The following is a 16,374-nucleotide window of genomic DNA, read 5'->3' on the forward strand; positions in this document are numbered from 1 at the left end:
TGCCATGCACTCGTTACTCGTCCCAGATCGATGAGATTATCATTTCATGCCTACTTATAAATGATATAACCAGCTTTACAGTCACTCGTTGAACCTACACTCGTTAAATCTACATCCCTCGCTATCTCCGACCACGGTACACACATTTTCTCATTCTTCTCCACCATTCCGACTCTTTTACTTCTATAAAATCATACGACATTGGTATACTTCGACATGCGCGAGGAAGTTTCAACATCTGCACAGGAGCCTGGCGAGCCCTCGTCTGAGGTCAGGATAGGGCCGCAGCGAGCACGCTCAGCAACCATGTCGACAAACGGATCACAGCCGCGTTATTATCGCTCCTTGGACATTGGAGTCCGAGAAGAACCAGACGCGGAACGGGAGACGCCTACTCTTATTGCCAACACATTAGATGGCCCAGAGCCTCTAGAAATGGCGCGACTGGAAGCGCTACAAACCATCGATGCATGTCGCCATGTGATAACGTCCCTTGAGTTGACAAGATTACGCAAATCCCGCAGCGGTCTTTACAATTGGATGGCATTTTGGGAGCGGTTGTACAGGCGCTCATTTGCATCCGTGCTGTCGACTCGGGTCATGGACGCTTTAGTCAAAGTGGATGTTTTATTCCGCACCGTTGCCTATGATCTGCATCAGCTTGCACAAAAGACTGAACTTGCCATAGTGAGTGCTTCATCCGAGAAAGAGATCATTCACGTCCTCCAAAGGATGGAAGACGAGGTCAACGCAAGACGAAGACGAAGGCGACGCAAGGCCCAGCGTATCCTCGAGAAAATGCGGATAAACATCGAAGCCATCCCAGTCAAAGTCAGTGACGAGCTCTGCGACGACATGAAGCGCGGCGTGTTTGCCCTAGACGTGTATTGCGATTACCACCCAGGGGACGAGAGCGCGGAACGAGCTGAGCGCATGTGGTCCCAGCATTTCATCAGTCAACCTATTGGTCTAGTTGCGGTTTCTCCATTCCTCTACCGCCAATGGCGCGAAACCATGGTTATGGACATTCCTTCTCGACCTTTGACGGCATATCACCCGAATACTCCTCGGCCTCAATGCCCTGAGCGGAGTGTCTCTAGAGCCTGGACGGACGACTTGAATGAAGAAGATAGTCCTTGGCCACTCCGACCTGCTTCCGCATGAAGGAAGTATTTCATAAAATATAACATGAAGCAGAAATACAGCATCAAGCGAGTGCGGGCGTTTGGTTTGTGATTTGTTACATTAGCTAGAATTCTTTACCCAGCATTGGGTTTGGCGGTGATATTGGGTAGGGTAGTATAGGATTCGGAACAATCGTTAACGGCACTGTTGTGGAAAGCTTTGGTATTATCTAGTGAGAAATGAAACGGTGAGAACAAGACACGAAATTATGAGAAATCCCACAGATTTCGTAGAAGGCTTCCTGGAGCCGTGTCCACGCCATTATCCTCTTTCAGCAAACGATCAGTAAATATCCGCTTCGGTATTTGGTATTCCACGACAGGAATCTTCTTCAGTGGCTTCTCCCCGGTGCCCAGCTCTGCCTGCAGCATACCCTGGTAGGTATAATCTAAGAAATCCTCGAGGTTATAACTATGTTTCGTGAACTGCTCGGATATGATTCGGGCAATAGAGGCCACGTTCGGATGATAATGAGACTGCAGACTCTCGATCTCCCACAAACTACTCTCAATAGCTCCAGTCTGGTCTGGGTCAGATTCCTCAGGGTCGAACGGATCGTCCATGCCTTCTGCTTCGAGCTCTTCTTGGAGCTCCTTGTCTCGGATGGCGCGGTGAAGCATGAATGTGCAAGTCGGGTGATCCTTGAAGAGGTTATAGATGAACGGGACGATCGCAACGATAGCCGCCGGCGGCGCATTGAGCGCCAGTCTGGAAAGCCGCTTGATGAAGCTTGCGACGAGCGTTGCGGGAAGATGAGTTGAGGCAAGGAAGGTGTTTAGGAGGCGGAAGAAGCGGGAGCGGTGTTTTGAGTGGAGGAGGTCGGCGTCGAGGAGGGAGTAGAGCTTTGGGTAAAATTGCGGGTAGTCGAGGTTCTTTTCCTGGATAAGGTAGAAGAGACCCGAGAGGGCGAGGAGGGAGGTTGCACCGCCGACGTTGTAGGAGTCTGTGAGGAAGTCCATGAGGAGTTCTGGACGGGTGAACCAGGGCTCGATGTGATGGACCATGATGCGGAGGAGGGTTTTGCGGAGAGGTTGTGAGAGGTTGTTGCGGAGGATGGAGAGCCAGGCGTCCTGGGCGCGCTTTCTTTGGGAGTTGACGGAGAGGAGCTTCTTGTTTTGTTTGCTGGCTTGGCTGTAGAAGTTTGTGTATTTGTGTTCCGGCGTAGGGACGGTGTCGCAAGTTGAGAGGATCGTGACGAGGGTTTCGAGAATCTCGGTGCTTCGGGCTGTTGAAGCGTATTCGCTGTGGGATGCATTAGTGCCGGCTTAAGGGTATGGAGTTGGCTTTTGTAAGAACATACCCAATTTGCATGAATGTATAGTAGGCTACATCGTCGTAGGCCTTCAAGAACTTCTCGAGAAATTCTGATCGCAAGGCCTGCCCGTCTCTGGCCTCAATCACAGCTTCGAAAATCTTCGGGAACAATCCCGATGTCCATGCCTGAGTATCGTCACCCGGTATATGTGTAGCACGTTCGTTGAGGAGGCGCATGGCTAAAGTTAGGGCAGTGATCTGGTGAGGTTAGCCCTGAGTATGACCTATTGTCCGAAGCGCAACTCACCTGCGAGGAGGCATCACTTTCACGGATGATAGATTCCAGCAACCTCTGATATTCCCGACAGCGCTCCCTCAGCCATTGCACGACAATCTTCTCGTTCTGCGTGGCACGCTCAGGCTCTGTCAAATTTCCGCCAGCGATTAACCTGCTGAAGACTCGGCAAAGCGACACTGCGACTGCCAGGTTCGGATTTGCCCCTGACCCATCCTCACTGAGCATAGATATAAGCGTCGCGATGTTGTTGTAATGTTTCCTGGACTCGGAAATTTGGTCTTCTAATTGCTGTATCCTCGCCATGGACTCTGCGCTCTCATTTTCTGCGACGGCTCGACGTTTGGAAGACGGAACACCGCTCTCCTTGGAGCTCTTTCGCTTCTTAGAAGTGGCTGACTTATCGATGACTGAAGGCATTATGGCTTCTCGGTGCGAACGACCGTTCTCGACTCAAACAAAAGGCAACAATACTCTTGCTGGTAAATTTCCTTGTCTCATCTATAATTTTTCGGGCATATGTCGGTTAGTGGTTTTTCCGGTGACCGCACTACTGCTGTTTTGGGACTAGCGGACTTCCCACAAGCCGCCATCCCGACTTCAGTTCTCCTCAATTCCGTTCACCCATCACATCCTGTCAAGGTCTTACTATCGCTACAATGGCTTCGCGTCTTGCTAAGAGCGCCATTGGTACGCAGCCAACCATCCTTTGGCATTGCTTTCGATACCTGATAAGAGTTGCTGACCCCCAGTAGGCGTCACCCGGCTGCGCCCGACCCTTCCCTCGCGCAACGCTGCTGCCGTCACCCTCTCCGCAGTCCGTTCTGCTTCCAACGTCCCTTCCGAAGATCCCAAGCAGAAGGCTCAGTCGATTCTCGACTCTCTTCCCGGCAGCTCTCTGGTCTCCAAGACCGCCATCCTCTCCGCCACCGCCGGTATCTCCATCGCCGCCATCAGCAATGAGCTCTACGTGATGAACGAGGAAACCGTTGCCGCGTTCTGTCTGCTCAGCGTTTTCACCGCTGTTGCCAAGTACGGTGGCCCTGCTTACAAGGAGTGGGCCAACGCTCAGGTCCAGAAGCACAAGGACATCCTCAACGCTGCCCGTGCGGACCACACCAACGCTGTCAAGCAGCGCATGGAGAACGTCAAGGAGCTGTCCGGTGTTGTTGACCTCACCAAGCAGCTCTTCGAGGTTTCCAAGGTATATAGATAGCCACTTCGAGCTCATGCTCAACGCCGTGTGTGGGGACAATGCAGCTAACAGTTGACAAAGGAAACCGCCAAGCTCGAGGCCCAGGCCTACGAGCTCGAGCAGCGCACCGCTCTTGCTGCCGAGGCCAAGCAGGTTCTTGACTCGTGGGTTCGCTACGAGGGCCAGGTTAAGCAGCGCCAGCAGCGCGAGCTCGCCGAGACCGTCATTGGCAAGATCCAGAAGGAGCTTGAGAACCCCAAGACCCTCCAGCAGATCCTTAACCAGAGCGTCTCTGACGTTGAGCGTATGTTGCGAAACCGAAAACATTCGGCCTGAACAAAGCTGACAGTTTTCGCCCCGCAGGCATCATGTCCTCGAAGGCTCAGTAAATGGAGTTCGCTCGATAGCTTTCCTATCAGCTCATGTACAAATTAAGACCTGTTTCTGTGCTATTTAGACATATCAATACCTTCTTGAGTCGAAAACTTATATGTGTCCTTGCTAGTTACCCTGCCTGGGGCTCTCCACAGGTTCGGCGTAGTATTTTTAAACGAGGCCATCGTCGTTAAAGCGGTCGCCAGAACAAAACCTACGTGATTTTTCTCGCTTCCACTGAAGCTCATCTCCGTCTAATTTTCAAGTCCAGATGCAGTCCATATTATTTTTGATGCCACTTAGGTAAACTAGCTTTAGCTTGAAGTATGTCTTTACCGCTTATCAGTCAAGCCTCGTTTTACGACTGTCACACTTTTCGAACTGCGCTTCTACATATCGTCCATGATCAACTGCTTCCCCAAGACTCAAAGCCAAGTATGATACTTGAACAACGTTCGAATCGACTGGGGAGAGTTACGACCTAATGAGATCGAGGATTGTGCGCGGCAACAGATTCCAGCTCCAAGCCATGGAAGACTCGGTTACTAGGCGGCTAATCCGTGCTGAACCATGGGCAGGGGAGTGAGGAACAAACGAACATGACTTCAGACAGTTTGCTATAATTATACAACGACAGAACCATCGCCATGCCGTCATTGGCTCTGCGCTGACACAGCCTCCGGCGCCGCAGCGATCTTCCCCCTGCCCTACCAGGCTACTACCACTGCAACGGTATAGTGGCGGAGACAGCGTCAAAGAGGCTGGGGATTTTATATTAGCAGTCATTACCCCAGGGTCTGTTCCTACTTATTTTCCGGTTCCATTTTCGCTTCACATTGTTCAACCACACATTGAGATCCATTTCGACTTCCGAGCTTCCGCGACAGACATCCCCACGCGATCGACTTTCACAAACACAATGCCGTTGCGCGAGATCCTCCACAAAAAGGACCGGCTGGAAAACACCAGTGACCAATATGCGCCAGGCACATTCGATGCTCATGCAAACCCTGTACCTGAGATCAGGTTCATCCGCTCCGACACCACGACCCAGGAAATCATCATCCCACCTAGTCAACCGGGTGATGATGAAGATCGCCTAGCCTCCCCGCGGCCCTCCTCTTCCTCCTCCCATCGCAGATCGCTGAATCCTTTCCACCGCTCACGAACACCGTCCGAATCGCAGGAACCTGGGTCGCCAAGGGAGCCAAGGGAACGACGGCTATCCAACTTCTTGCGGCGCGGCTCTTCATCGTCTTCCGTCAACCTTCCTCCGGACCTTCAGCAGATAGCCACCAATGTTGGTGATGACCAGGAGCGCGAAGCACAATGGGAGAAACGGGCAACGGTTCTGGCGCAGCGAAGTCCGCAGTATGGATCACCGAGCCATTCGCCGGCTCCGTCTATGAGCCTTGGTTCAGAGAACGTACGGCCTCGGTCTCGAAGTTCCAGCCATAGTCGGATAAACGATCCGCAGGGAGATGTGAGTTGTGCACATGGCTCGTATGGTGAAAGCGGTTATCTAACAAGATTCCAGGTCAATATACTAGAGGCGATCCGACTTCATGAAGCTGGTGGTAAGAGTCTTTCTCTACCGACATTCATCCAGTGTATTCCTTCTTACCGTTGTCTTCTCGCAGAGTTGGAGCAGTCGACGAACATGTTTGCACAATTAGCGGACCCCAATGGTGCCAACAATGCCCTAAGTCAGGTGCTCTACGGTCTTGCTCTGAGGTAAGGGTCATGGTTGCTCTGGGAACAAACCGTTGCTACAAGTGAATTGTCCTACTGACCTCAGATCGATCTACAGACATGGCTGGGGCTGCATTCCGGACCCAGAAAAAGCGGTGATTTATCTTTCAGCTGCGGCGTCCAACTCGGCATCCATCGAAGCCCAAGCCCTCGAAGCAGGGCTCAAGAAGGGCGGGGCCGCCAAAGGCGAGCTTGTTCTTGCTATCTTCGAGTTAGGGAACTGCTTTCGCAATGGCTGGGGTGTGAAGAAGGATCCGGCAGCGGCGCGACAGTACTTTGAGACAGCTGCCAATCTAGGCGACGCGGATGCCATGAACGAAGCAGCCTGGTGCTACCTGGAGGGTTTCGGAGGCAAGAAAGACAAAGTAAGTGGCTGGCTGAATGATTTCCTTCTACGCGAAGTCCGAAACCTCATCTATAATTGGGTATCCGTGCTGTTATACTCGCTTCACTGTTCTGGCAACGTTAAACTCTGACCCATGACTCGCCAGTCCTTTATTCAGCTAATCCCCTCTCCTTCTTAGTTCACGGCTGCAAAATACTACCGATTGGCTGAGGGTAAAGGAAACAAGATTGTGGGAAACTCTTGGTACGTCGAGAGACAAGTCCTTTGCTGCCTTCTCCCTCAGGGGGCGTGTGAAGCATCATACAAACATGACGACACGGAGCTTCACAATTCCTGCAACATGGTTCGATGATCAGTCTGCTGCATGCATAGATCACGGCTTCGGCAGTGTTTGGGGAGCAGTAGCTGCAGTTCAGTTGATAGGTTCTCGTGGTATCTTCTGCAACTGCGGCATGTAATCCGGCGTCACCGGTCCAGCCAACCATAGCCCCATACCCACCAAGGCCCCTCTCTTTTGCTATCCCGGAGAAATTAGTCCAGAAGCTGGATTCAGGCTGACATTTACCTTGGCTTTTCTAGGATCTGGAAAGACAAATACGATCCCAAGTAAACCCGGCACCCCCCCCCCCCCAGCCCTCTCCAAAACGGTTTGGCGCTTGTAATCGCGAATCGTCTAGGCGCCCCAGCACAGCCCTATCACGTTCTCCACAGCCCGCTCGGTGCATCCGGTTCTCATAGAGATGGGTCAAACGTCCGTTAGTGTTTGGGCTGAGGGGCTGAAAATGCACGCATCGCATCATTGTATCGCAGTAGCAGCTCTTGCTCAACGGTCTAGACTACGGCGGCTCCGAAACCATCAAACCGAATGACTTTCGAATCCAGGATTGCGTCGCCCTTTCCCGCTGCACGCAAGGCGCAAACCGATACGAATTCGTCCTCGAGGACCGACTGACACTCTAATCTAGTTTGTCTTTTCTTTAGTCGCTTTGACCATCCAATCCCCTCCCAGCAGGCTCAACGTTCATCCCACCATGGAAGGCAAGGGAGATCCCCCCGCCTTGGGTTCGTGACCCAACGCACCTGAGACTCGAAGCCTCATCTTTCTTCGTGGGAACCCAATCTCTTGGGCGATCTAGGCCTTTATACTTTTGTTTCAGATTTCGAACTCTATAGCCATTTGTCGTGCCATATACCTTTTGCCATCCGCTTCTGTTTGATTCTTGTTTATCTGCCGATATCTCATCCTCCTCGCTTAATTCGCTGAGTATATTTCTCACACGGGACCTCTGGAAGCATGATGATCTCGGAGGGGCAAGGAAGCCCCTACCAACAGGGCAGGGACTTGACAGTCGTTCTGCGGTCATCATATGTTTTGTTTTCTTTAGGTAGTCCACGGAGCATATCTCAGTCACTTGAATCACCCACCCGAAACCGCTTCCGTAATTCTACGTTTGAGCCCGTTCATGTACTTTACAGAGTACCGTCAGGATCGAAATAAGTACACCCATAGAACCAGCTGCTATAGCACACGCCCGTCCAGGCAACTCGCACCCGAGGGTTACTTAGTACGTACATAGTACTACCTGCTTACTTGCTTAGCCCCCCTCACCAGCCTGCCTACCTCAGCCTAAGCGCGAAAAGAGACTCTGCGGCTCCTCCCCCTCTTTCCCTCCCACCGGCCGCGCACAGCCCACGCTATCTCTGTATTTCGTGAGACTTCCGTACGATGCCACCGGCCTGTAGCGAAGTCCGGCAGGTAGCACACGAGAAACCGGATCCCACCCCCAGGCACCTCCATCTCCGTCTCCATTTCCCGGAGTCTGCAGTACAACGCGAGATCGCCCATCGTTCATACTCCGTCGTCATCCCCATCGACCCGCGAGCATCTCGCTCAGTAGGAACCGTCCGGCCTCGCTTCCCCGACACATGATGTACTTGCGTCTTGCAGGGGCGGTATATCCACATCCACATCCATGGCGTGCTGGGCCGGGACGGCATACGGATTACGGAGGCCCTCGTCGGCGTACATACAATAATGGATCTGTGTGGGGTGCCGGGGTGATCCATCGTTCGTCACGCAGTAGGGGCAGCGCAGCGTCTATCTACTCCGTGCGGAGTGCGGTATCACCATCCGATTCTGTATCTACTCGGATTTCACGAGGAGGTCCGTTTGTTCTGGAAGGAGATCAGATCGTCGAGATGCAATAGATTGCGATTGAATTCCGGACCGGAAGTGGTGGCCCTGGGCACGGTCCGTCCGCGATCCTCAGGCGAAGTTCGGACAGATGAATGACTCGCGAGCCGCGACCTGAGTCGTGGGATCTAGACTACATCGAATAGACCTAGACCTAGACTGCATGAAAGAGTAATACCGTACTCCGTACGGAGATCTAGGATAGCCGGCCATTGTACTTACGTATGTAGTCTTCCTGGTCTTACGCCGTTCCTATTATAGAGAGAAGACTTTTTCCAGAAGTTGCTTTTTCGAGCGGGGTTGCTTGGGGGTCATTTGCCTTCTTTTTCGACTCCAGAACGCCCAACGGACGCGGGAGGTCGGCTTTGGTTTCCGGCCGCGTGATGACTGTGTATTGCGGCACTGCAGGCTAGGTATCTACGGTGTAGAGAAGGGAAAAGACCGAGGCCAAGGAGCAGGCTGTGGGTATTTACTGGATTTTACATCTTCGAAAACAAAGCACGTGGGGGTGTTCATTCAAATGGATCAAGTCAAGTCATGATTCATCAGTCGTTATGCTTGTCAATATATACAGTACAGGTTTAGATCCAAGAATGGTAAGATGGAATGAAGCTGGTACACACGCTTTGGGGCACAAAAGAAATTGTTTTAAGTGTGGATGCTTCAAGGAGTGGAAGGCCGGTCTGAATCAAGTCTGTCTGGATCGTGTGATGCGAGCCAAGTCAAGACGGTTCAGACTGGGGAAATACAAGCAAAAGCAAAGGGTAACCCTGTCGGAGTATATAGAGACAAACGAAGGAAACGATGAAGATCGGACAAGGAAAGTAAAGGTAGGTAAGGTAGGGTAAGAATGAAAATCGCTGAAAAGACCACCCCGGTGGCAGCCCCGCTGTCCAGAAACAGGAAAAGAAGCAGAAAAAGTAAACAAATATCATCAGACATTAAAAGGACATCTCGGTTCATAAACATATCAGTCGTATCATCAGTAATCGTAACACAATTGCCGTCCCTCGCCCAGTCGTTTGATCCAACCCGCATATGCAACATAAAATCACCAAAAAAAAAAAAGATTCCCAAATATAGATTGTAAAGAAGTAGAAAGAATGAATGTTCGTCTTCGTTCGGCTCTGATCCGAGCAGCTCTTTCGGAGATTCAGAGAAGTAGGAGTGGAGGACGCCGAGCCCTCAGCTCATGCCGGACTACCCTTAGGGCAGTGGTGTGACGCCGAACGAAGGGAAGTACAGAGTGTACAGGATGCAGAAGCGCTCTGTCGGCCTGTGAGTTCCTTTCCAAAGCATGATCCGGACGCTGATGAAACCACGTGTACGCCGATAACCCGCAGAAAAATATCAAAACATCGCTAAATTGTCGCACAGTCATGAAAAAGCTAGTCGATAACATATATCCAGGCGAAGGAAACGTAAGTTGTTCTATGCATGTATATGGCTAAGTCTGGCTAATGCTGGCCAACAGTCGTGTATCGTTAGGTTTGTCATTGAGAAGAACGTAAAGGTCGTGGGTGAAAATAAAGTGAGAAAAGCAGATTGGTGTCTTGGGGAAACGAGGGCGGCAGAAGGGGAGCTGTCTTTGGATCGCTGATGTGGGAACCCCTGGTCTACTTAGGCTATGGGAAGCCTGAAGCTTTATTCTCTGGCGGCAGGGGCGCCGTATTCCTGAACCATTCGTCGAAAGTCGCGAATCACCTTTTCAGGAACACGGTCCCACATGAGGGACCGGGAGTAAACATCAGAGGTAGCCTTGGGAGGCAACCTGGCCTGCGCAGCATTGCTTCTCATGGCGGCCAATGCCTGCTGTAGATTAGTAGGCTGCTGTGACTTGTAGCCGGCGCCAGTTTCGTCAAACGTGGTGAGCGAGTTATATTGCTCGGCGTTGAGAGCAAAAAGCTGCTCCTGCTCCTGTTCCTTGGTCGGCATCGCGAGAGTTTCGTGAAGCTCGTCCAGGTTCGACGTGGAAGCTGTCCCCGTCAACTGAGCCATCTCCGCACCGGTAATGGTTGTGGGGAGCGGACCAGCAGACGACGAAACAGCAGGCTGATTAGACGAGTGCGCAAGCTCTGGAGGTGATGAGGCCAGCACCGCCTTGAGAACATTGGCAGACTCTGCGCGGTATTCCTCAGAGAGACGGGGAAGGGAGCGAGCCGGAAGAGAAGCGCTGTTGGAGGCAATAAAGGCACCGAAAAGCAGGCACATGTAGAAAGCATTCCAGCTGAAAGGATACTCGTTGTTGGCGGTCTTTTCGGAGGCTTTCTCATTCGCGGCGACGACCATGGCTTGCGAAGTCTGAGCGGCGTGGCCGACGGGGTCTGCATCCAGAGACAGGCCGTTGACCATAGTAAAGTCTTCCCAAGGGCTGCTCTCCATGGTCAAGTGCTCAAAGTCGGAGAATTCTGTGGGAACGTTGGACTTGGCATGGTGCTCCATTTTCTCCATTGTCTCTTTGAGAACATTGTTCTTTTTTCGAAGGTCGGCTGTCTCCAGCGTGTGGACGCGGATGAGTTCGTCTTTTTCCATGTGCAGGCTGTTGATGTACTCCGAGATCTTCTGCTGGGTGGCCAGCCATTCGTCCTTCTCGCGAAGAAGTTCAGATTCGCGCAATCTCATATTTTGCAGCTCCTCCTCGAGATCGTTGATGGCCTGCGTGAAATGTTTCTTCTCTTCCTCGAGTTTCTCGGTGTGAAGCTTCTTGCGCTGTCGAGAATCCAAACTGAACACCCATTAGCCCTTCGAAGCAGAGACTGTATTATCGGAATGATACTTACGCGGCTTGACGGTTCCTCAACAACCGTTTTTGTTGCTTCAACTCTTTGATCTCTTCCTCGTTGGTAGACTGGTTGATGAGATGATCGATATTGTTCAGGGTCCTCTCGGCCGGGATTTCGAAGCGAGCGTTCTTCTTCCGAATACCATCGCGACGAACACTGAGAGGGGAGCTATTTCGGTAGGTAGGACTGTTCTTTGGTCGAGAGACATGGTCAGGCATGTCGGTCGATGCCGGCATCCAGCCCTGACTCGACTGCGGGGACATGGCGACGGCACCCGACGGCGCGAAACCCATGTGCTGACGATATGACATGGACGGCATATTGACGGTATTTACCGGGCCGACAGCACCACCAGCAAACGGAGCGACCGAAGTGTTTTCCATCTCGGTGGGGTAATGCTCATACATAGCAGAGGGTGTACAAGAACCAGAGTCTTTGGAGATCGACCACTGTTGAGCATGAACGTAAGGCAGTCCATCCATCCTCATAAAAGGATTTGGGGCAGATTCAAAGAATGGGTGACCGACTTGTGAACTATGACGAGACTGGGTGCTGGATACTGATTGGGAGAAATCGGACCAGACTGAATCTCGATGTTGGAAGGCGTCTGGGCCCTGCTCGTATGAATGCCTTCGGTGGTCGGCAGCGGATGTGAAGTCTGGAGACGTTGTATCAAGGATCTTGTCGTCTAGTACGCTCATTTCGTCGTCTTCAGGATATGATGATGATGACTGGGTCTTTGTGTCCAGGGTGGAGGGTTGCTGGTGATAAAAGTCAAAGACTGGTTGGGAATATCTTGCCATGACTGGGCAAATGAGACGGAGCGAAGAGCGACGAAGAAGAAGAGACCTTGAGGTGATACAAGAGGCGGTGTGTTGATGTGCGGGGTTGGGGTACAAGAATAGATGTAGAAGAGATGTAGATGGACGGGGGATACGAGAGATGAGATGAGGAGAGGGCGGAGGAGGTGATGATGATGTGATAGATGAGGAAGACAGTAGGTAGATCAGAAGCAGATACCGCTGGGCGATGTAGAAAGCAGGTGATGGGAGTGGGAGGGGAAAGTGAATATAACTACCTTGATCGCGTTATGGAGAGGGCAGAAGGGTTGTGTACCTGAATCCGCTCGCCAGGAAAATCAAATCAAAAAGTCAGAAAAAATAGAACAAAATAACATTCACCCCAAGAGGAGCAAAGATCAAATCAATGGCAGAGACTCTGGATCGACCGATTCAGACATTCGGCGGTCAGCAGAAAGTCAAGAACAAGGCGACGATTTCTGAGGGCTTCCGAGCTTAACGGGCCTCGATTATTGGATGCTTCGTTGGGCAGACGTGCAGCTGGGGGCACTTTGGCATCAGAGCAGATGAATAAGCATCAAGAGGAGACTGAGATTCCCAAACAGTCGCTGCCTTAGATAATACTGAGAACCGTGGACCCTCGGGCGATCCATACACAGTGTAAACAGGACCGTGGCCTATCAAGCCCTCTGCTCGCTGTCGTTTGCGACACCCTCCCGTAACCCGTTCTCGCACGGACGGCCATCAGGACTATCCAGCAACGGGCATCCTTCCACTACTCACAGCCCAACTCTGAGCCTCCATCACATCCATCCCCGGATGATTGGTATTCCGTTCCCTCTTCGCCCTCAAACAGTCAATCCTTCCTGTTGATCAAGTGTACCTGAGTCTGCCCTATCTCAGCCGTTCATGCGCCTCTGCTTGAAGACTGAAGATGCTGCCCAAAAGGAAGCCGTCTGTGCGCTCGGTCAGGGTGCATCATCCAACTCCATCTCATGATCGTTTCGCTTCTCTTTTGGGTTAAAGGTAATTACGGATTACAGAGCCAAAACGCCCAGTCATACGCGTTGCCCGCAGAGAGTCTCCTGTTTAGGATGAAAGAGGGGCAGCGATCAGATGGACGACTGTATCGGCCGTCTTCGTTTTCAGCCTGGCAGAACCAATCAATCCCAGCTTAGTGTGACCTTTTCGGTTGCCCATACAAGGTTGAACGCTCATCGCTGCGACTGGAGGGGCAGGCTGAGAAAAAAGTACTGCTTTGGCCGTCACTGACCTTGTGGCATTGTGACCCAACGCATGTCATAGTTCCAACTTCCCTGGAAAAAACTTGTATCTCTGGTACAGTTAGGGCCGGCCCGTAGGGGATCCAGGGCTCCAGGGCTCCAGTGATCGATCAGTGACGGGCCCAGTCCGGTTTAGTGTACCAAAGACAGTATCATAGTTGTGACTGGCATGGTCGCATAATCGGAGCACGCTCTCCGTGCCGTGCTCGGCCGATATGGCGATGCTATGTAGTACTACCGAAGCAAGGTGGATGCATAGAATTTCAATCGATGCCATCAGAAGCAGACCTCGTCGAATAACCAATTTGCTTGCTCAGTAGGAACTAGAGGAAGATAACTTATCAGTGCCCCTCTTTCCTATTGCAGTCATTCTGCTCGAACTTACCGTCACTCTTCCAAATATGAGCTGACATCTATAGGACCACGGCCCACGCGCAGTCCAAAAAGAGTAAGGCATCAACTCTCAGTGATCTCCATTATTTGCGGGGTGTCAACCGGACGTTGTCGGAGATTGCTGAGGAGCATAGAAATCATCCGTCCCACCTCGCCCACGCAATTGCCGGAGTATGGCTCAGATCCAGACATGTTAATAGGGGATGCCTCGAAAGCTGTTTGCACCAAATGGGTGTCGTACAGGCACAAGGCGGGCTTGATGGCGGCAGAGCTTCGCTGAAACGAGGGCGATCGATAGGTTCGTCCGGTGATGCACATGAAGTCACTGCATCCTTATGTGCCTGGTCACGGGGCCGCCGCATGACACTCCTCGACTCATTTGACTTATTCACCCAGACACTCCATTTTGTCTACTCAGAACAGGCAGGCAACGAATGCACCTGATGCCTCAATTGGCAGTACCGGCAGGTTCTGCTGTCAGGAAGACCGAATCATGTCGATTATCTTCCTCGGACAATGCTGTCAGAGCGCATACCTAGACGGGTAGTACAGCGTGCCTCTGCATCAGATAAGATGAAACATCAATCCGGGCGTCACTGGCCCACCGTGATATGCAGGAGGCATAATTCGCTCTCCTTCTCGAAGCATCTCGTCAAGCTACCTTCCTGTTCAGGGCACTCCATCTCCGGAGGCCCGCCGTCAACTCGATAACTACGAAACGTATCTACTCCGTACTTCTGCTCTCCAACGAGTCCATCTCCACGGACCATAGACTCTGAGTCACACTGAATGCGTTTCAGAAGTTGCGAATACTACCAGACGTCACCGCCTCTGCCACGTTCTTCAGCCTGGCCGTGGTCAATTCGCGAGGTAAACGAATGCCGGTATCCATGGAACAAAGACCGCGGCGCCTCGCCCCTACCCGCGAGGTACTCGGATCAATTATAGGAGCCGACAAGAAGGAGGTGGCAAGGTGTCAAATAAGCGAATGGGAACTCTCCCGTCGCTCCTTGGTCTCGCATGTACTCGTCCTTGATCGTCCTCATGCCTACATGATGTGATATCGTGGGTTATTCAAGGCCCAACTCGTGGATCCCGACGTGCGCAACTGCTCGAGATTGTATCACGATGAGAGCCTTCTTTCTGCCTCGACAAGTTAGATGCTCCGGGCCTTCGACTTCGTTGCGGACAAATCATCCTATGACCTCTTGGATTCCCTATTTCCTCTCAGAGCGTATGCTCCCGCGGCGACGCAGAGCTCAGGAAGACAGTGAGGCTTCTCCTCCGAAGCTATCGATTTGACTACCTGATACCGGACGATACTCTCTATCGAGAAGGCTCACCCTACGGTGACGCTGCCAGAGGCGCCATTCTGGCGGTGTACAAGCGCGGCTGATCCAATTGCAGGACAGGACGCGATCATTCTGTGGAGAGTCTAAATCTCTTCATTCAAATCAGGACTTCCAAAACATCTCCATAGATAGTCCTTGGCTCCAGCCTCCATTTTGACGTCTAGTGCCAAATAATTTGTTATTGTTCTCGGGCGAGTCGGAATATAGACTCTACGAGGCGACCTTCCCTTGCGGATACAATACCGGAGATCGCTAACAATGTGGAAAACAAGACGAGAGGAATCTGCCTTTCCAGGTAAGTAATCTTCCGAAACTCAATAACCATACAAGGCAGAATCATTCATGATATTAATCGACCGTTAGACCGAATCATGGCTGACCTTTGCGCTTAGTTCCATGAACCATGCCGATCCTTCTCGGACCAGCTGCACGATCTAGTGCCCAACGTTGATTCTGAACTTTAACGGTGATACAATCTGGTCATGTCATTGCTGCTGACAGATAGTTCTACGATGGACATATCTCATGTGCGAGACATAAGCGGTCATTGTGCACGAAGTACTCCAAGAGACGCTGTGTCGCAAGGCCAAGGTCCGCTCGCGGTGCACCACTTTAAGAGTCGCGCAAAAAGCGGTAAAAGAGCCCAATCAGGTATTGAAACTGAGACGGAGGTCTGATGTCGACATTATTGAATAATTGCGGTTGAGAACCAAGACTTCTGACATCCTGGCTCGGTTTCGGTTGCGGTTTTCCCAAGCAGCGGTCAAGAATTGCGATATGGACTCCTCACCCTCGATTGTATGGAGAACCATGTGAATTTGAGATAGGACCATTACTCGAAATGGGAACTGCACCCTGATCCAATGATTGTGTGAGTTCTTTCTAGAAAGTTAGACTCCGTTCTCCATGTTGTGTGCCCGGACTTCTCCGTATAGTTCTGAGATCTGCTTGCCGGCATAACCAACAAAACAAATTACCTCAACAAGAAGCCTCGCTAAACTAGCCAGGTGCTACAGACGCCCTAGACGCCGAGAATTTACGGTAAGGACTGAATGCCGGGTCCCGGTAATGCAGGATCCAGTATTCAGCGCCCGACTGAAAGGTGTGAAGAACAAAGAAAGACTCGGCACTCGCAGTCCACCTGCCTAGATACCCACGGCAATCTCC

General features: G+C 51.7%; 5 protein-coding genes across 5 annotated transcripts; 3 read left to right on the top strand and 2 right to left on the bottom strand.

Annotated features, from left to right (window-relative positions):
- Nucleotides 1-216: 216 nt before the first annotated feature.
- On the top strand, nt 217-1,164 carry BDW74DRAFT_180736 (uncharacterized protein; the record flags this gene model as incomplete). The annotated part of the gene is made up of 1 exon (XM_073729808.1): nt 217-1,164. One exon carries the CDS (start codon nt 217-219, stop codon nt 1,162-1,164), a length of 948 nt encoding a protein of 315 aa, XP_073581361.1.
- Nucleotides 1,165-1,282: 118 nt separating this feature from the next.
- On the bottom strand, nt 1,283-3,216 carry noc4 (ribosome biosynthesis protein NOC4). Its single transcript, XM_073725272.1, has 3 exons — nt 2,747-3,216; nt 2,486-2,697; nt 1,283-2,427 (listed from the first exon to the last, which is right to left on the bottom strand). Exons 1-3 carry the CDS (start codon nt 3,152-3,154, stop codon nt 1,392-1,394), a joined length of 1,656 nt encoding a protein of 551 aa, XP_073581362.1. The 5' UTR covers nt 3,155-3,216; the 3' UTR covers nt 1,283-1,391.
- Nucleotides 3,217-3,370: 154 nt separating this feature from the next.
- Nucleotides 3,371-4,414, top strand: atp4 (F1F0 ATP synthase subunit 4). Its single transcript, XM_073725273.1, has 4 exons — nt 3,371-3,424; nt 3,490-3,938; nt 4,011-4,233; nt 4,293-4,414. The coding sequence occupies exons 1-4, from the start codon at nt 3,394-3,396 to the stop codon at nt 4,316-4,318; spliced, it is 729 nt and encodes a 242-aa protein (XP_073581363.1). The 5' UTR covers nt 3,371-3,393; the 3' UTR covers nt 4,319-4,414.
- Nucleotides 4,415-4,907: 493 nt separating this feature from the next.
- Nucleotides 4,908-7,043, top strand: BDW74DRAFT_158220 (tetratricopeptide repeat protein). Its single transcript, XM_073725274.1, has 6 exons — nt 4,908-5,787; nt 5,842-5,881; nt 5,945-6,038; nt 6,115-6,421; nt 6,581-6,645; nt 6,982-7,043. Exons 1-6 carry the CDS (start codon nt 5,224-5,226, stop codon nt 7,010-7,012), a joined length of 1,101 nt encoding a protein of 366 aa, XP_073581364.1. The 5' UTR covers nt 4,908-5,223; the 3' UTR covers nt 7,013-7,043.
- Nucleotides 7,044-10,240: 3,197 nt separating this feature from the next.
- On the bottom strand, nt 10,241-12,182 carry BDW74DRAFT_169499 (putative bZIP transcription factor; the record flags this gene model as incomplete). The annotated part of the gene is made up of 2 exons (XM_073727000.1): nt 10,241-11,321; nt 11,377-12,182. 2 exons carry the CDS (start codon nt 12,180-12,182, stop codon nt 10,241-10,243), a joined length of 1,887 nt encoding a protein of 628 aa, XP_073581365.1.
- Nucleotides 12,183-16,374: the final 4,192 nt, after the last annotated feature.

Source organism: Aspergillus multicolor, assembly GCF_047715735.1.
Source record: "Aspergillus multicolor strain CBS 133.54 unplaced genomic scaffold BDW74scaffold_23, whole genome shotgun sequence".
Classification (NCBI taxonomy): Eukaryota; Fungi; Ascomycota; class Eurotiomycetes; order Eurotiales; family Aspergillaceae; genus Aspergillus; species Aspergillus multicolor.